General features: G+C 37.6%; 1 protein-coding gene across 3 annotated transcripts in view; it reads left to right on the forward strand.

The window, feature by feature from the left end:
- The window catches only part of LOC143126026 (uncharacterized), a 38846-nt gene extending 19361 nt beyond the window's left edge, over positions 1-19485 (forward strand). For 2 of the 3 annotated variants that reach the window (XM_076287945.1, XM_076287946.1), the window contains exons 3-4: positions 12231-12722; positions 19083-19485. In XM_076287945.1, coding sequence (XP_076144060.1) covers positions 12231-12722; positions 19083-19417 — 827 coding nt within the window. In that variant the 3' untranslated portion in view covers positions 19418-19485. The remainder of the gene's footprint in view (positions 1-12230; positions 12723-19082) is intronic. The other variant, XM_076287947.1, reaches the window with a different exon arrangement.
- Positions 19486-21112: the final 1627 nt, after the last annotated feature.

Consider the following 21112-nt stretch of genomic DNA (forward strand, 5'->3'; position numbering starts at 1 on the left):
AGAGATCGTTACCTTCACTGTTCCTACATAACTGGAGCTAGTTCTTTTCAAGTTATGCATACACAACACATATGGAACATGGAACCCCCGAACCTATATGAATGCACTGGCCCCTTTGTTTTTTTAAAGTTGAATGTGAGATTTTTCTGGAGCACAGCTTATAAATACTGGGGCCTATGGTTAATTTATGTGAATAGGCTATTTTCTGTGATATTTACCTCTGTTACAGTAAGTTGTGACTTATGCCCATTAAACGGTTAACTAACAACAGCCTAATTTAGCCTGTGAAGCCCATGTCTGTATCACTGGGCTATTAATGCATGATAGGCCTCCGCTATAATATCTATTTTGTAGGTGAATGTAAGACATAGATTAGGCTAATGACAACTGTAGGCTCGAAGCTCAAATTCAAAATAAACTTTTGAAGCCTGCCTCAATAAAATATTTTTGCAAAGGGAATATAATTGTGTCATATAAGCAGGTTTCAATTCCAAGACCTGTTATTTCCATTTTAAGTATAAGTATAGTAAGTATATATACTCTTTTGATCCCGTGAGGGAAATTTGGTCTCCTAATCTGTGAATTAGTGACACACTCAGCACACAGTGAACACACAGTGAGGTGAAGCACACACTAATCCCGACGCAGTTAGCTGCCTGCTACAGCGGCGCTCGGGGAGCAGTGAGGGGTTAGGGTGCCTTGCTCAAGGGCACTTCAGCCGTGGATGTGGGCATGGGAGAGCAGTGCTCAACCACTTCCCCTGCCCACATTTTTCCTACTGGTCGGGGATCAAACCGGCAACCCTTCAGTTACAAGCCCGAAGCCCTAACCAGGAGGCCATGGCTGCCCCAATTTTTGTTTTTATTGGACTAGCCAGTCTCTTCTTGGACAGCAAAAATCCGCTTCATTCGTTGTTTTAAATAATGTTATCTCCAGTGGTTCAGTTTCACTTGCACGTACACGCGCACACATTAAATGAGCACTCACATCACTACCCCCTATTGTGGCCTATGCCTCCTTATTTGATGAAATTAACATTAATTTAAGAAATATTTCCTAATCTGCAAATCATCATAGACAGAGAAAGCATACGCTCTGGAAACAGAAGTTGCATGTCCAGTGTAGCCTAGCCATTGGTCATATAGCCATTGGAAATATATGGAATGCAGACAGCTACAAGCTCACACTTTGCCTTGTCTAAAAGCCTATGTTTCGTTAGCTTCATTTAACTCACTTTTCATTTTACGCAACCGCCGACCAGCGGCAGACTCAAACAAGTCGTTTTTGGTGTCTAGGCTCATCACTGTTGCATTTTTTGCCATTTTATTTAATCTAAACCAACACTAAACCTGACAACTAGAAAATACTAATGTTAGCCTAGATCACTTTGGCTAGAGTTGTGTCATAACAGACTTTTTCAAAGTTGCAAAACGTAGCAAACACATCCATATAGAAACTATTAGATACTGTTGGAGCATTTTAAATACACTGGTACTGCCATTAAGACATTTCTAATATTAGAAATGCATGCATTTGACATCTAAATGCACTGGGACAGGGTACCATCCTATCAGGGTTATCACAGCATAGTAGTCTAATGTAGGAAACACGTTTTCTCCCCTCGCTGGCCCTTCACACAGTGTTTTTTTCTTCATGTTCCGGTTCCGGCGCCGACGAAAGTGGCAGCACATCAAGTAGCTCTGTGTCTTTGTGTTTGGATTTTTTACACACTTTGATGAGTGTTTTTATTCTATCCTATGGATACAGACATATTACAACGCTCCAGCGACAGCAAACTTCTTGAATTTACCCTAGGGATCAATAAAGTATCTATCTATCTATCTATCTATCTATCTATCATCTATTATCTATCTATCTATCTATCTATCTTTTGCATTTTTATATCCGTGGATGAGGGGGGAAGTCAAATTTTGTGACTCAAGTGTATATTTATCTAAAACTAGAAAATTTAATTTCGAGGAAATTACCAGTGCATGAAAATGCAAAAACATATTTTAACATAAAATGCAAAACAAACTTTTTTTTGGAAACAGTTGGCGGGAGTCATAGTTGATGACAACTGACAGTTAAATAGTAGAGTAGTTTAAATAGTTAAATTATTTAATAGTAAATTATTGTAGTGAGGACATTTATTTTGAAATAGTTGTGGGCAGAGTAAATAGTTGAAGAGGATCTGTATAGTATACTGTATATAGTATATAGTTTAAAAGTTGAGTGTAGATAGTGTAATGGGTGTTAATAGACAGAAAGTTGAATAGATGTTGATAGTAGGGCTGTTGGAACAAATTTCTAAAGTCAAATATAAATCAAATATTTAAAAATCAATACTATTCTAATTTGGAAATTACTATTCGAATGTGTTGTTTTGGGGAGTTTTTTTATGTGTTGGCTAACTTTAGCGAATATGTGAAAAAGAAATGCTTGTCACGTCTAATGCACAATCTAAATATGGCAGAAGCGATGCACCCACGGAGATCACCACTCCTGATCATTTCAGCGATGTGTGGAACGTTTTTGGATTTCCATCAGAAAACGGAACAATAACAACTAGAATGTAATGCCAGAGGAATTACAATAGTGGATGGAAAGCTGCTGGCTTAATGTTGGTGGGGAAATTCCTTGAAAAAAAAAGTTAAATCACTTAATCTTTGAGTTCATACAAACCCTCATACCAAAAGACCTTGTGTGTCAAGGCGTTCTTGAGATATAACACTCAAGGTGTTTTTGACCTTGACATTTGACCTTTGACCTCCAACATCAATTCACTTTATCTTTGAATCCATATTAATACTCATACCAAATTTCAGGCATGTATGTCAAGGCATTCTTGAGATATCGCACTCAGAGTGTTCATTGACTTGACCTTTGACCTTTGACCTCCAACATCAACTCACTTCATCTTTGAGTCCATACAAACACTTGTACCAAATTTGAAGCACATGCGTCAAACCGTTCTGGAGATATAATGCGCAAAGCATGAGATATGGCTATGACTTTTATTTTGACACACGGGAAACACTTAAACAGGATGTGTAGTTTTAGGGAGCACCAGATTGTATGCATTAGAAGCTGAGAGTTGATTTCACAGGTGACACCTGTGTCAGTGTTCTAATTAGCCCGGGAACTGCTCTGGGAGCTTAACGAGCGCAGCTGGCTTTAGGCCATTATGACATCACAGCCATTCAAGTCTATGGGGGAAAAATGAGCTTTTTACCATTTTTAATCCCCTATTTCTCAAAAAGTATAAACTTTTAAGAAAATCTGAAAAAGTTACTCTGTTGTCCAACTCCAGACCTACAAAACGGTTATTTCAACATGTCTGTACGTTAAGCGGTTAGAGTCGCATTAATTCTTGAAAAGGTAAAAAGAAAAAATGGCTATAATAACTAGAAAAGCATTTCCTGAAGGAAATATAGTGCATGAAAATGCAAAAATATGATGAGTTCATATGGTTAAATTATGTGCTTGGTAGATAAGGTTTAATATAGTTAGAATGACTGAACAGTTAAATAGGTTGATAATTGAAATGGTTAAATTATTTAGGCAGATAGTTGACGATAACTAACAGTTGGAATGGCTCCAATGTTTGCTAGCAGTTATGTTAACTATGTTAACAAAGATAATAATGTTAACCAAGTTACTATGCTAACTAGCATGCTAACAATGTTAAAATGTTAACTATGCTAACCATATGACTTAGCTAACCTAGCTAATCATTTTTATTAGTTATGTTAATTAGCATGCTAACAAGCTAATTATGTTAACCATGTGACTTAGCTAACTTCACTAATCATTTTTAATAGTTATGCTAATTATGCTAACTAGCATGCTAACTATGCTAACCATGTGACTTAGCTAACTTAGCTAATCATTTTTAGTAGTTATGCTAACTATGCTAATTAACATGTTAGCATGCTAACTATGCTAACCATGTTACTTAGTTAACTTAGCTAATCATTTTTAGCAGTTTTGCTAAAAATGCTAACTAGCATGTTAACATGCTAACAATGTTAACCATGTTACTTAGCTAATCATTTTTAGCAGTTTTGTTAAAAATGCTAACAATGTTAGCAATGCTAACATGCTAACTATGGTAACCATGCTAACTAGCTACAGTGGGTAGGAGTCATAGTTGATGACAAGTAACAGTAACAATGGCTGAACAGTTAAAAAGTTCAGTAGTTTAAGGGGTTAAATTGTTTAACAGTGAAATATTGTAGTGAGGACTTTTATTTTGAAACAGTTTTTGGCAGAGGAAGCAGTTGGACAGGATGTGTAGTCTTAATAGGGCCAGTTTGTATGCTTAAAGCCTGAGACTGGCAGTTGATGCAGGTGGCCCGAACACCTGCCATAGGATTCTAATTGCTTAACGGCCATATTGTGATGTCATAATCATAGTGTTAAGTCAATGGGGAAATTTTGATTAGTTTTTAGTTAATAGTTTAAAAAGTATAAAAGTTACAAAGATGAAAAATACATAGCACTCTTGTCCTAAGTAAGACCTACGTAACATAGTTTGAATGAAGTTTCTACGTTAAACGGTTGAAGCTGCATTAAGTGCGTTAGAAGAAGAATAACAACTAGAAAAGCATTTCCTGAAGGAAATATAGTGCATGAAAATGCAAAAATATGATGAGTTCATATGGCTAAATGATTTGCTTGATAGATAAGGTTTAATATAGTTGAAATGACTGAACAGTTAAATAGGTTGATAATTGAAATGGTTAAATTATTTAGGCAGATAGTTGACGATAACTAACAGTTGGAATGGCTCCAATGTTTGCTAGCAGTTATGCTAACTATGTTAACAAAGATAATAATGCTAACCAAGTTACTATGCTAACTAGCATGCTAGCAATGTTAAAATGTTAACTATGCTAACCATATGACTTAGCTAACCTAGCTAATCATTTTTATTAGTAATGCTAACTATGCTAACTAACATGTTAATTATGCTAACCACGTGACTTAGCTAACTTAGCTAATCATTTTTAGTAGTTATGCTAACTATGCTAACTAGCATGCTAGCATGCTAACTATGCTAACCATGTGACTTAGCTAACTTAGCTAATAATTTTTAGCAGTTTTGTTAAAAATGCTAACTAGCATGCTAACATGCTAGCATGCTAACTATGCTAACCATGTGACTTAGCTAACTTAGCTAATCATTTTTAGCAGTTTTACAAAAAATGCTAACTAGCATGCTAACATGCTAGCATGCTAACTATGCTAACCAAGTTACTTAGCTAACTTAGCTAACTAGCTACAGTGGGTAGGAGTCATAGTTGATGACAAGTAACAGTTACAATGGCTGAACAGTTAAAAAGTTCAGTAGTTTAAAGGGTTAAATTGTTTAACAGTGAAATATTGTAGTGAGGACTTTTATTTTGAAACAGTTTTTGGCAGAGGAAGCAGTTGAACAGGATGTGTAGTCTTAATAGGGCCAGTTTGTATGCTTAAAGCCTGAGACTGGCAGTTGATGCAGCTGGCCCGAACACCTGCCATAGGATTCTAATTGCTCAACGGCAGTCTTAATAGAGCCATATTGTATGCTTAAAGCCTGAGACAGAGTATATAGTTTAAAAGTTAAATGTAGATAGTGTAATGGATGTTGATAGACAGAAAGTTGAATGGATGTTGATAGGCAGATTGTTTAATGGATGTTGATGGATAGTTTAATGGGTGGATGAGTGAATGGTTTGAAGAGGATGAATGGATAGAAAGTTGGATGAAATGTGTCTTATATCCTTGTAGAATGTAGAGACACAGAAAGAGTTGGTCTAGTTCAGTAGAAAGCAGTTGATACAGGTGCAATCAGTTGAACTGATTCTTTGATGGGGCCTAGATGAGCAGCTGGAAGATGATACCAGGTGCAAATCAAGTTAATTAGTCCATTGTGATGTCATCAGCCCATGTTAAGTCTATGGGGAAATTTTGAGCAGTTTTTAAAGTATAAAAGTTACAAAGATGAAAAATACAAAGCCCACATGTCATAAGTAAGACCTACGCAACGCAGTTTGAATGAAGTTTCTACGTTAAACGGTTGAAGCTGCATTAACTGCGTTAGAAGAAGAAGAATAATAATAACTAGAAAAGCATTTCCTGAAGGAAATACAGTGCATGAAAATGCAAAAAATATGATGTAAAATATCATACAGAGTAAAAACAAACTATATTGGTTGCTAGGTAGATGAGGTTTAATATAGTTGGAGTGACTGAACAGTTAAATAGGTGGATAGTTTATATGGTTAAATGATTTGCTTGGAAGATAAGGTTTAATATAGTTGGAATGATTGAACGGTTAAATAGGTGGACAATACTTAACTTAGTTAACTTAGCTAATGCATTTTTAGTAGTTAGCAATGCTAACATGCTAACTATGTTAACCATGTGACTTAGCTAATCTAGCTAATCATTTTTAGCAGTTTTGTAAAAAATGCTAACTAGCATGCTAACATGCTAGCATGCTAACTATGCTAACCATGTGACTTAGCTAACTTAGCTAATCATTTTTAGCAGTTTTGTAAAAAATGCTAACTAGCATGCTAACATGCTAGCATGCTAACTATGCTAACCATGTGACTTAGCTAACTTAGCTAATCATTTTTAGCAGTTTTGTAAAAAATGCTAACTAGCATGCTAACATGTTAGCATGCTAACTATGCTAACCATATGACTTAGCTAACTTAGCTAATCATTTTTAGCAGTTTTGTAAAAAATGCTAACTAGCATGATAACATGCTAGCATGCTAACTATGCTAACCATGTGACTTAGCTAACTTAGCTAATCATTTTTAGCAGTTTTGTAAAAAATGCTAACTAGCATGCTAACATGTTAGCATGCTAACTATGCTAACCATGTGACTTAGCTAACTTAGCTAATCATTTTTAGCAGTTTTGTAAAAAATGCTAACTAGCATGCTAACATGCTAGCATGCTAACATGTTAGCATGCTAACTATGCTAACCATGCTAACTAGCTACAGTGGGTAGGAGTCATAGTTGATGACAAGTAACAGTTACAATGGCTGAACAGTTAAAAAGTTCAGTAGTTTAAAGGGTTAAATTGTTTAACAGTGAAATATTGTAGTGAGGACTTTTATTTTGAAACAGTTTTTGGCAGAGGAAGCAGTTGAACAGGATGTGTAGTCTTAATAGGGCCAGTTTGTATGCTTAAAGCCTGAGAATGGCAGTTGGGCCAGCTGGCCTGAACACCTGCCATAAGATTCTAATTGCTGTGATGTCATAAAGGGCAATGTTAAGTCAATGGGAAAATTTTGATAGTTTTTAATTAATAGTTTAAAAAGTATAAAAGTTACAAAGTTGAAAAATACAAAGCCCACATGTCCTAATTAAGACCTACGCGTCAATGTTTGAATGAAGTTTCTACGTTAAACGGTTGAAGCTGCATTAACTGCGTTAGAAGAAGAGGAATAATAAGAACTAGAAAAGCATTTCCTGAAGGAAATACAGTGCATGAAAATGCAAAAATATGATGAGTTCATCTGGTTAAATTATTTGCTAGGTAGATGAGGTTTAATGTAGTTGGAATGACTGAACTAGGTAAATGAGGTTTAATATAGTTGAAATGACTGAACAGTTAAATAGGTGGATAGTTTATATAGTTAAATGATTTGCTTGGTAGATAAGGTTTAATATTGTTGGAATGATTGAACGGGTAAATAGGTGGATAATTTAAATGGTTAAATTATTTAGGTAGATAATTGACGATAACTGACAGTTGGAATGGCTCTAATGTTTGCTAGCAGTTATGCTAACTATGTTATCAAAGATAATAATGTTAACCAAGTTACTTAACTTAGCTAATGTTTTCATTTTTAGTAGTTATGCTAACTAGCATGTTAGCATGTTAACTATGCTAACCATGTGACTTAGCTAATCATTTTTAGCAGTTTTGCTAAAAATGCTAACTAGTATGTTAACATGTTAGCATGCTAACTATGCTAACCACGTGACTTAGCTAACTTAGCTAATCATTTTTAGCAGTTTTGCTAAAAATGCTAACTAGCATGCTAACATGCTAGCATGCTAACTATGCTAACCATGTGACTTAGCTAACTTAGCTAATTGTTTTTAGGAGTTTTGCTAAAAATGCTAACTAGCATGCTAACTAGCATGTTAACATGCTAGCATGCTAACTATGCTAACCATGTGACTTAGCTAACTTAGCTAATCATTTTTAGCAGTTTTGCTAAAAATGCTAACTAGCATGCTAACATGCTAGCATGCTAACTATGCTAACCATGTGACTTAGCTAACTTAGCTAATCATTTTTAGCAGTTTTGCTAAAAATGCTAACTAGCATGCTAACATGCTAGCATGCTAACTATGCTAACCATGTGACTTAGCTAACTTAGCTAATCGTTTTTAGCAGTTTTGCTAAAAATGCTAACTAGCATGCTAACTAGCATGCTTACATGCTAGCATGCTAACTATGTTAAACAAGTTACTTAGCTAACTTAGCTAACTAGCTACAGTGAGTAGGAGTCATAGTTGATGACAAGTAACAGTTACAATGGCTGAACAGTTAAAAAGTTCAGTAGTTTAAAGGGTTAAATTGTTTAACAGTGAAATATTGTAGTGAGGACTTTTATTTTGAAACAGTTTTTGGCACAGGAAGCAGTTGAACAGGATTTGTAGTCTTAATAGGGCCAGTTTGTATGCTTAAAGCCTGAGAATGGCAGTTGGTCCAGGTGGACCGAACACCTGCCATAGGATTCTAATTGCTGTGATGTCATAAAGGGCAATGTTAAGTCAATAGGGAAATTTTGATAGTTTTTAATTAATAGTTTAAAAAGTATAAAAGTTACAAAAATGAAAAATACATAGCACCCATGTCATAAGTAAGACCTACGTAACATAGTTTGAATGAAGTTTCTACGTTAAACGGTTGAAGCTGCATTAAACGCGTTAGAAGAAGAATAAGAATAAGAAGCCTAGGAAGAACAGTACAGTGCATTTTCATGCACTGTAATAAGAAGCCTAGGAAGAACAGTACAGTGCATTTTCATGCACTGTAATAAGAAGAAGAAGAAGCCTAGGAAGAACAGTAGAGTGCATTTTCATGCACTCTAATAAGAAGACTTGGAAGAACAATATAGTGCATTTTCATGCACTATAATAAATCGGATAACAATAGAGTGCATTTTCATGCACTGTAATTAATAATATTAAGAATAATTCGGATAACAGTAGAGTGCATTTTCATGCACTCTAATAAGAATAATTCGGATAATAGTAGAGTACATTTTCATGCACTCTAATAATGTTAACCAAGTTACTTAACTTAGTTAACTTAGCTAATGTTTTCATTTTTAGTAGTTATGTTAACTATTCTTACTAGCATGCTAACATGCTAACTATGCTAACCATATTACTTAGCTAACTTAGCTAATCATTTTTAGTAGTTTTGCTAAAAATGCTAACTAACATGTTAGCATGCTAACTATCTTAACCATGTTACTTAGCTAACTTAGCTAATTATTTTTAGCAGTTTTGTTAAAAATGCTAGCTAGCATGCTAACTATGTTACTTAGCTAACTTAGCTAATCATTTTTAGCAGTTTTGTTAAAAATGCTAACAATGCTAGCAATGCTGACTATGCTAACCAGGCTAACTAACTACAGTGGATAGGAGTCATAGTTGATGACAAGTAACAGTTACAATGGCTGAACAGTTTAAAAGTTCAGTAGTTTAAAGGGTTAAATTGTTTAACAGTGAAATATTGTAGTGAGGACTCTTATTTTGAAACAGTTTTTGGCAGAGGAAGCAGTTGAAAAGGATGTGTAGTCTTAAATAGGGCCCGTTTGTATGCTTAAAGCCTGAGAATGGCAGTTGAAACAGGTGGCCTTGAACACCTGCCATAGGATTCTAATTGCTTAACGGCTCTATTGTGATGTCATCAGCCCATGTTAAGTCTATGGGAAAATTTTGAGTAGTTTTTAATTAATAGTTTAAAAAGTATAAAAGTTACAAAGATGAAAAATACATAGCCCACATGTCCTAAGTAAGACCTACGTAACATAGTTTGAATGAAGTTTCTACGTTAAACGGTTGAAGCTGCATTAACTGCGTTTCCTCTAGCTGCGCGGTCCATCGTCCTCGGACTGTTTAGGCCTACCTACCCAGCTTGTCTATGAAACAGGAGATTTCATGCACTGTAATAATAATAATAAAATGCCTTGGAATAACAGTACAGTGCATTACTGCAGACTAACTGGGCCTGACATCCTTCCATCCATCCGTGAGCGGTGCACTTCACTGTCTGGTCGAGGGGATCTCTCGGGACAGGTGGACCTACAGTAGGCTACTCTGCGAAAGATCTGCCGTGGCCGCCGAGCTGTTGCTGACCTGCGAGCTGCCATGCCAACTGCAGACTAACGTTAACGGTGAAGAGCTACAATCTCACGGAGCAACAAAATCGCTGTTAAAAGTCCATCTACACGATCGCCCACTACTTCAGACTGTGCTTCCAGTGATCTCCAGACTGCAGTCTACAAGGCCTAACGTTATCTCCAGACTGCCAGTGAATTCACCGGGTTGGTCAGTTGCTAAAGAACTTTGTTGCCGTTGCATGTGAAGACACAGCTCTGTGCGCAGTTTTCACGGATCATCATTGCCCTTGGACATTTTTCAGCTGGTTTGGAAATTGGACTAATTTTAACATCACTTTTCCCACTTTTTAAATATATAATTTGTTTTACTTTTTATTTGTTTATTTGTTTTGTTGTCTGTCTTGTATGTCTTGGTGTCACGGGTACGCTGGCGACTACGCCGCTCCGTCCAGCATTTTTTGTATTTGTTATTTTTTAAATGTATTTGTCATGTCTTGATGTCATGGGCACGCTGGCTACTACGCCGCTCCATCCGGCATCTTTTGTCTTGTTATGTGTCTTGTTTGTGGAGCGCTTTGGGTTGCACTCTGTGCATGTTTAAATGCGCTTTAAAAATAAAAAAATAAAAAATAAAGAAGAATAAGAAGAAAATGCCTAGGAAGAACAGTACAGTGCATTTTCATGCACTGTAATAAAAAGCCTTGGAATAACAGTACAGTGCATTTTCATGCACTGTAATAATAATAATAAAATGCCTTGGAATAACAGTACAGTGCATTTTCATGCACTGTAATAATAATAATAAAATGCCTTGGAATAACAGTACAGTGCATTTTCATGCACTGTAATAAGAAGCCTAGGAAGAACAGTACAGTGCATTTTCATGCACTGTAATAATAATAAGAAGAAGAAGCCTAGGAAGAACAGTACAGTGCATTTTCATGCACTGTAATAAGAAGCCTAGAAAGAACAGTATAGTGCATTTTCATGCACTATAATAAGAAGAATAAGAAGCCTAGGAAGAACAGTACAGTGCATTTTCATGCACTGTAATAAGAAGAAATCGGATAACAGTAGATTGCATTTTCATGCACTCTAATAATAATAATAAGAAGCCAGGAGATTTTAAGATAGTGGATTCCATCCACTATAATTAGCCTAACTATGTTGTAATCTGCAGAATATGTAGCAGCGAGCAGCCTGAGTGCACATCTGATAACGCTACACCCTGACAAGCTGGGTAGGTAGGCCTAAACAGTCCGAGGACGATGAACCGCGCAGCTAAAGCAGGCAAGAATTAGGTTTTTGCCCCCCTCCTCTTGGCTATGTCCGGTGCTTTTGTCACTTCTCTGATAGGCATAATGGTTCATGGAATCGCGGGCCGATAGAAAAAAAACAAAGCAAACTTTTCCCCAATCAGGAAATACTTGCTAATTTGGCGTCATCAAACATAGAGGCATTCAATAAAGTGGTAGTTGTATTGGCGTTCATTCAGTGTGTGTGCGCGTCTGAGCAAAATAAATTGAAACCACTCAAGTTGCACAGATATCGTTGGTAGACTGAGGTTTTGTTCAATATAACAAGTCAACCATGCGTTTATAGTGGCATTGGCAATGCATAAGCCAGTTTATACAGTGTATAGAGATGCATGCTACTAACCAGAACGGCGTTTTTCCTGCCAGTGGGTTAAAATTCTGTTTTTGTGACTAAACCGCTACATGTCTATTCCTGTATGTGGAGGGCTTAATCTTTTTCAAATGTGTTCACTCTGAAAATTGATGCTTGTATTTTGGTCAGGGTGATTGTTCTTTATTACGTATCAAGTATCTTTATGTGTCTTATATCTTTTGCTCAGAAGCTGTGATGCTGGGAAGTCCAGAGAAGCCTCCACAAGAGAATGGTATAGAAGACATGGAAGTTCATGGGGCAATCCAGGGTATTTTACGTGCTGCAGCTGGACAGGGGCCTAGCAGTGATCAGAACAGTAGCAAAGCTGATGCTGAAGGAGTTACAGCGGCTGCACCTTCCAGAAAATGTAGTGCAGTGTGGGTGCACTACCGGAAGGTAGATGACGAGAAGAGAGCCTTATGCTTGTTATGTAAGAAGAAGATTCAACATCATAGCAGCACTAGCAACCTTCTGCGTCATCTTCAGAAGAAACATCCCTCTCATTTTTCCCAGCTGGAGGTGCACTCTCTCAAACAAACTGGTGGACGCAAGGCGCACACAGATATACAGCGAAGCAACCACACAAATGCACCAAGCTCAGCTGTCAACAGTCCTAATTGCCAACTTGTTGTAGAACAGCACCTGCAATCAACCTGCTACAGTAGCAACTCTTGCCCAGGTTTGTTTGGAATTGTTTTGTATTGTACATTGAATTAACATGGGCCTTAAGGTGGTCCTTATTTTGATAGAAAAAAATAATACCTGATTTTATTATGCTCTGACCCCCTGAATGTTATATTTGTTGAAAAAACATTATTTGCAAAGTTTTATGAGTTTTGGAGAATATTTAGAGGTAGCTGAATTGACTTAAAATTAGTTAATAAAAGTCAATGGCATTTTCATGGGCAACATCAAAAATGACAGTCTGAAGTAACATGTTTTCTTTCTTCTGCTTTGCTCTTTTGCCGTTCTTTTTCAAAGCCGTCCATTCTGTGAACTGTTTTTCAACCTTCTTTATTATATCTTTCTTGTGGCACAGAGGAATTCTAGCCCTATCCCAGAATTCCTCCACTGTTCTAGTAGCAGCTAACCTAACTGTCTCCTTCTGCTGCAAATGACAATGGAGGAAGTAGCTAAGGACCTGCTGTTTAGAAGGTAGCTTTGCTCCTGTAATATTATCTTGAGTGGTTGGTTATCAAATACAACTTTCTTCTCTTTGATGCCATCTCACACAGGAATGACCACTGAACAGTTGTCTGAGTCAGTGTGCAATACGTAAGGGATAATGTATAGAACGCCGGTCATTATTGGGAAAATAAGTCCCGACAGGGTGAACCGGACCCCGACGCGCAGCGGAGGGGTCTTGTTCCGCCCTGAAGGGACTTATTTCCCCAATAATGGCCGGCGTTCTATACATTATCCCGCTTATTACACGGCTACTTGCCAAACCGAAACAATAAACTCCCCACGATATGACTCTTTAGCCTACACAGCCTAGGCTATAGCCTATTTGTTACCGTTTCATCGTGACTTTTGCTGAGAAACAAATAGTTCGCAACAGCACACGCTGAACTTGAATCAAACATTCTTTAGAACAGAGCTGATCAACCGTCCACTTTCACTTTTAAATGAAGTTCCAGTCCTTGCGTAGTAATATGAAAGACGTGAAATACTGTCTGTTATACTTAGCAACGGTCTGTTATTGAGAATTCACCCTTCGCTAAGTCCCGCCCTCCTTAGTTACTGTTGCTATGTCTGACAAGCTTTAGCACCCTGCACGTCTATTACATAGGGGGAGAACCGGGACTTTTCAATGAAATGTAATTTACAAAGACATCGTACCACACTGAAAGCTAATATTTTATCACTAGCAACCTACATCTGTCCTCTGTCAAATGCAGTTGGAATTTCATCTCTGAACAAAACCGTTCATGAGTTATTTAAGCAAAAGTCGAATGTGCGTTTTGTTTCATTCGACTCTCCTGGCCAGAATGAATGGAACAGGCGTGGGGGACGAAAGAAACATACCATTTAAGCTATGTACTTCACACAACTTCAATATTTGACATATCATGAATGGTACTTTAAATAGGTGTTATTTTAAATAGATTGCTGATGGGCTATACATCTTGGTGAACGTCTGTTAACAACTTCTTGCCGTTATCGTGAAGCGTGTATCTCGTGGTTATGGAAATATCATGCAATATGCCATTTTTTACAGTTAGAACAATATGTGTTCCCAATTATATCATGTTTCTATAGTGTAACATGTTATTTCACTGTGTCTTTACGTGGGTTAGGGCACCACACATCCAAATAAGTGCCCTTCATGACCCACAGGCTTTCAGTCTCCACAGGTTAACATGGCAAAACTCGAAAAGCTTGTCAGACCTCCCGTGCCTAGTGACTGGTTGCTAAGCCACGATTGGCCTGTGGCGGTTTTCGGGTGTGGCTTAGCGAAGGGTGAATTAGCAGACCAAGTGAATGGAGCATTCTTCAGCATTATGAAGAGCCGTGTAATAATGTTCAATGTGCTCAGCAATGTGTTTAACAGTTTTGTAAATGTAAATCAGATTTATAGGCCAAGTATACTTGTGGAGTAATTGGAATGGTCTCTGCATTTATCCCATCCGTGAATTGGTGAACACAAATCGAGCACACACTAGCCCGGAGCAGTGAGCTGCCTTGCTACAGCGGCGCTCGGGCAGCAGTGAGGGGTTAGGTGCCTTGATCAAGGGGCACTTCAGCCGTGGATATGGGCATGGGAGAGTGGTGCTCAACCATATCCCCCGCCCACATTTTTCCTACTGGGATCAAACCGGCAATCCTTCGGTTCCAAGCCCGAAGCCCTAACCAATAGGCGACGGCTGCCCCTATTTGCTGTATGGTATGAGACAAACGTTAGTGAAAGTTTAAACACTAAAGTACTATTATAACCAGGCAACATTCAGAAATTACCTGGCTTCATGAGACTTGATAGAAGAATCAGCAGCTAGCCATAATTTAATGGTAAAAATGCGATGAATAAGAAATTTCAACCTCTTTGAACTATCTCTAAATTTTAATTGATTTGATTTACATGAAACTTTTTCTGGTTACTTTTCTATGAAAAAGAAATACACTTAGGGGGTCAGACTTCAGAAAGTACAACCTTTTAAAATAAGGACCACCCTAATGGGCAGAGATGGAACGTTTTTATATCACTATTTTATAAACCAAAAGAGATGCAGAGAAATATTGTAGGTTGGTTTATTATGGAAGAATATACCAGACTCAAATGTTTTGTACGTGTGTATCACGTTTTGAAACTGTACAAATTATTTGTAACTGTAAAAATGATCTGTACAAGCAATTGTCAATATTACATATATGCCCTACACTTACAAATCTATTCTACGGGTACGGATCGGTTTTACAGCTACAAATCATCCTACAGCCAAAAATATTTTACAAATTACAAATATATTCTACAATTACAAATCAATATTCTATGCACAAAAAGCTGTCCTACAGTTACAAATCTTTTCTGCAGGTGCACAGACTTTTGCATCACCTTAGGGATGAGAAGTGTCTCATGTATTGTGTGTGTGTGTATCAGGATTTGTAACTGTAAAACTGATTTGTGATTTAACAAAGTAAAGGTACTAAACCTTCCACAGTTGCTGTCTTTCAATTACGAAGCTATTCTGCCATTACGAATCTCTGCCGCTCACACAAGTAAATTTTCTGGAAGTACAAATACTTTTGAGACTGTTCTGGCACTTCCTGTTAAAAGGGCAATGGCGATGCTCAGGTTTGGCTAGCCAATCAGGAATCTAAGTTCACTATCCAATTACAGAGTCAGGAGTGTGTACCAACGTGGGTTGTGTTGGTGGTGTGTTGTGCTTGCGCTGTGCACGTAAACTCCATGATGGTCTAAAGAGAATCTGTGATGCTGTCATGATGACTGAAACTTCTCTCTTATCTTTAGTCCATTGATCTGTTAACTTAGCTTGCTCTTGCATCTCAAACGTATAATGACCATCCACATCATATTGAATGGTTTCCGGGCGAAATTATGTCCTTTTTTCTCGCAATAGCAGGCCAGTGTCATGTAATGTGGACCTTGGTAGCGATTAGCAAAATAACCTAATTATCAAAAAGTAAACGCCATAGGCTAGTCACCTAGGCTTAACATACTGTGACTTTTCTGTCATGACAATCCACAGCACAATTAATGTTTTCCGGAGCAAACGTAGGCCTATGGTCTTTTCTCTCCCAATAGCTGGCCACTCGCAAGCATAGCCTAACCACTTTGCCATTTACCTTATAATTAGCTAACTATGCTTTTCGAACTAGCATTTAGCTAACGTAAAAGGACAGACGGGCTCTAGACATACACCGGTGCTTATCTTCTTTTAGCCTACATTGGGTTCACTGTGACTCATGAATCTGCTTAGAATAGGGGACAGTTATTCACAGAAGGAAGTAGCCTAATTTTAATTAACGTCATTTATAGATAGATCACAAGACTGAAAGCAAATATTCCATCTATCTGTGTTGAATTAATCCCATGCAGGCTATATTGTTTGCCATTGTTTTGCCAGTGTTTCTCCCGTGTGCATCCTCGAGTTCTTGACAATCGATCCTCTTCAACCCACGTGGGGTGGGGTGTGCAACCTCCTGAATCTGTAATTAGTTAGTGAACTTAGACTCCTGATTGGCTAGCCAAACCTGAGCATCGCCATTGGCCTTTCAACAGGAAGTGCCAGAACAGTCTCAAAAGTATTTGTAGCCTACTTGCAGAAAACTTGTGCGAGCGGCCAGAATTAATTAGTTTTTTTCAATGAAATTTTCGTTTTTTTAAATGAAAAATTGTCAAAAGCTACAGTTTTTTTTAGCTTTTGTTTACTTTGCACAAGAAAAAAAATGTCACATTTCAGAGTCATACAGTCATACTGTATATGACCAGCTACACTATATTGCCAAAAGTATTGGGTTATCTGCCTTGACTCGCATATGAACTTAAATGACCCATCCCATTTTTAATCCATAGGGTTTAATATGACGTCGGTTCACCCTTTGCAGCTATAGCAGCTTCAAATCTTCTGGGAAGGCTTAGGAGTGTGTTTATAGGAATTTTTGACCATTCTTCCAGAAGCGCATTTGTGATGTTGGACGAGAAGCTCTAATTCATCCCAAAGGTGTTCTATAGAATTGAGGTCAGGCCAGTCAAGTTCATCCATTCATGGTTCAAAAGGGTTGTTATTATGTTTCTTAATTAAAGCATAACTCTTGCCAAAGAGTTTGTGAATTTACCTGAGTCAAACTTTCGTTTAAAAGCATAATTACGTCAGAAGCGCCACAGAGTTTACTAAAAAAGAGAGGTTTTGGATAACTCCCTTGACTGGCAAGATGGTGGCGAGTGGAAAAACCAAGTGAGCTGTTCAAAACCTTTCTTTTAGTAAACTCTGTGTAGACAAAGAATGTTCTCAATGCTCGAGTTCATGTGTAGAGACCCAAGTGATACTTCGATCAAAGTTTCATGCTGTGTGGTAGTGCCAAGAGTTGGTAGGGATATGGACCTCCCTAAGAGGAATATAAGGGCCACCGTTTTTGGAAGTTGCATTGCTGGTTTTCTCGGTAGCGACTTGTGTATTACTGTATAGCTATGCTAGGTGGAACCTATTACAAGTTCATTTACCATCGGAAATGTTATATTAAGGTGAAAATCTATGAATTGTAAAGTTTAGGCAAAGTAGGAAATGACGTTAGGAATCTCTGATCCATGTGATTGGCCAGGCTGAACCAATGATTTCAAAATTGGTGCTTGTCGCACTGCAAGTGTTGGAAAGGAATCCCAATCATGAGTCACCAGACTTTGCACTTTGTGAATGAGTTTGAATTTTTCCAGGCTACAAGGCTTGGACCAATTCCGCGAAATGCTTTATGAATTTTGAAGGGAGAAATTATTTTATTTAGAAATATACTGGAAATATTTTAAAAAATTTAACTAGGCCTGTGTCAAAGAACAATAATGAGGTTTCAGGAATTGACTATTCACAAGTCCCACATCTCTTAGTTATTGTTGCTTCATCTCTCAAACATTGGAGAATCTTCACGTGTTTGCCATTGAGCATGGGAAGTTGTCACGTCTTGCCAAGTATCATAATTTTAACAAGGAGCCACCTGAGGAAAAGAGTCTTGAATTTGACTAAGATAGAAACTTATTTATCACATAGAGCAAACAACTCCTCACCATCCGCTAGCTGCCTGTCCCTGAATAGGCTGTAAAAAAAAATGCGGCCCCCTATGGACACCCCAGGCTCCAAAAACTGCAACAAAAACAGCCTGGTCCAGTCTGGACCATGAAACATAACAAACAGTGTTCCAGCCAATCACCTACGTGCGTGCGTGTTCATTAGTTTCATTATATATTTTCAGTTGCACGGGAGGGAAAAGGAGGGAGGGGCGAGCTACCTCTCTGTTTTTGTTTGATAATACTTCAAACGTCAACAGAACTGGCGTCACCCAAACGTGCTAAGAAATCTTGAAGTTTAGATAAAATTTGTCAAAACTCATGAAATCTGAAATGAAATTGTGGTGCAAATGTATAATAATGTTATCTGGAATGAAATTGTGGTGCAAATGTCAAGAACTTGCCTGACCATCTTATTGCTTTGCTTGTATTCGCTTTATATGTAAATACTTTTGAAATGGCTTTCCCTGAGCAAAAAACAAACATACAAAAACAGTTGTCTACCAAGTAAATATCCGCTTGCAGACCCTAATATGATCACACAATTTCGAGGGTAACAATATCTTGGTCCTCCTTCCTGATTTGGTTTCACTTTAACATTGCTAGATAGGGTGAAGATTTGCACTTTTTAGTTTGCTAGTGGTTCATTTTGAAATTTGCTGTAGCTGCATGAAGTACCATTATGGAAGCTGCCTACAAACTCAGTAATTTACATTTAGCTTCATAGTTATGGGAAATATGCCATTAAATGTAGAGGCTTTTTCTGTGAAATGTTGTAAATTTGACTTTCTATTGCCACAGGATTGAGTGAGAGCCATGTACTGCAGCGTGAACGAGAGCTAACAGAGGCTTTAAGACGAGTCCAGCGTGAAGAGGGAAAATGCCTGGAACAACAAAGAGAGTTACTGGAAAAGAGCCGTGAGCTCCAGGCAGAAACACATGCCCTTCACACAGAAAGATGTGCACTCCAGGAAGAGGCCAAAATGCTACAAAAAGAAAAGGAGGAGATCCAAGCAGAGCGTGAAAAGCTACAGAATGAGAAAAATGAGGTGGAAAGGCTTAAACAAGAATTGAAGGATGAACAGGCCATGTTGTTGGGCCAGAGACCTGAGGCCAATTTGATGTGTGATTTATGACTACTCTATTCTATGGGTTGTTGCCTTTGGATCTGTTTTTTAAATAAATTAACAATTGTGAAAAAAAATATTAGTGCTGTATAATTGCCATGTCAAAAGTTCCAACACCTGCAGATTTATTATATTTTTGTTTTGGTTATGCTTTTAAAAGCTGTTATTACTGTACCCTCCAATTATTGGCACCTCTGCTTAAGTTGACTAAAACTGGTATAAACAATGATCTGTTGGTGATTTATTGTAATCTCACAATAAAAATCAAATAGGAAAAATCCAACCTTGAAGGGAAGCAAATTTTATTTTGAGTAAAAGGAAAATCTCATAAAGAAATAAAAAATGTTTTAACAAAAACACGTCGCTCACAATTATTGGCACCCCTGCTTGTAATACCTTCTTAAGCCTTCCTTTGCCAATAAAACAGCTTGTAATATTCTCCTATGACTCCCCTTGAAGTTGGAGAATACAAAGCAAGGGATTTAAGACTGTTCGTCTTTACAAAATCTCCCCAGATCGTCCAGATTCCTAGGTCCACACTCATGCATTCTCCTCTTTGACTCACCCCACTGTTTTCCTATGGAGTTTAGATCAGGGGAATGCCCGAAACTGGCAATGCCCGAAACTTGATTTTGTGTTCAACAAACCATATTTGTTTAGATCCAAGGCTTTGAACCGGTTCATAAAACGAAAACCAGAAACTTTTGCCATTTTGCTAGGAACAGAAACGAAACCAGAAACTTTATGATTATTTTATGTTCCGGAAGAAAAACAATTTTTTAAAATAGTGGTAACCGGTTAATACCGGTTCTTTTTTTGTTCCTGGGAAAGTTTTGTGTCTTCAGTGAAATGGTGAGGGTCACCACCTGTCATTCAATGAATGCATGGAGTGCAGACAGACAGAGCTTGCCACTAGCAGGCAATCAAAAGGCCTATTAAGTCTCCAAATCTCAATGATTTCATTTCACCTGTTTTCTCTTTTTACTAGGCCGTGACGAACTTTGTTGGAAAAACCTAGCATTAACATTAAGGCTACAGCTTTAATTTATTTGGATAAACATAATAGTCCTCATTTTGGCATTTAGACAATGGGAAGGCATCCAAGAATCAAATATTACAGTACCCACCAAAAATATACTTTTTTTGTTTGACCAGGAAACTATTCAGGCTAAAGGCTATAGGAAGACACTGGTGCAGCTTGTATAAAGCAGAGGCCTAGTGTTTGTTTGCTGTAGGATAGAGTCTAAAAGACAATATTGTGACCATTAATAGTCGTTTTGAAAGCATACGTATATTTTTCCCGACAGCTGACATGGAACGTTATTAACCGGTTCTGGAACAATATTTTTTTTGTTCTAACCGGTTCGGGAACGTCAATTTTAGGGTGGGATTCAAAACCGGAAACGTTAAAATACTGTTTCTGTTCAGAACGAACCAATTGGCAAAAAAATCTGGTTCATTGACCTGATGAATGATCCAATCATGACCAACTTTTAGTGTCTTGGCAGAGATTGACAGATTTCCTTTGAAAATGTTCAGGTTTTCCTTGGTGTTCATGATACCATGCACCTTAATTAGGTTCCCAAGGCCTTTGGGAATAAAAACAGCCCCAAAATAGCACAGCCCCTTCACCATAATTCTCATTAGGCATGGAGTTCTTTTTAGTATAGCCATTATTCTATGTATGCCAAACACACCTAAAGT

The sequence above is a fragment of the Alosa pseudoharengus genome, unplaced genomic scaffold (assembly GCF_046254945.1).
Source record: "Alosa pseudoharengus isolate Yale_2024_CS ecotype anadromous, Long Island Sound unplaced genomic scaffold, YU_APseudo_1.1 YU_APseudo_1.1_scf_16, whole genome shotgun sequence".
Taxonomy (NCBI): Eukaryota; Metazoa; Chordata; class Actinopteri; order Clupeiformes; family Clupeidae; genus Alosa; species Alosa pseudoharengus.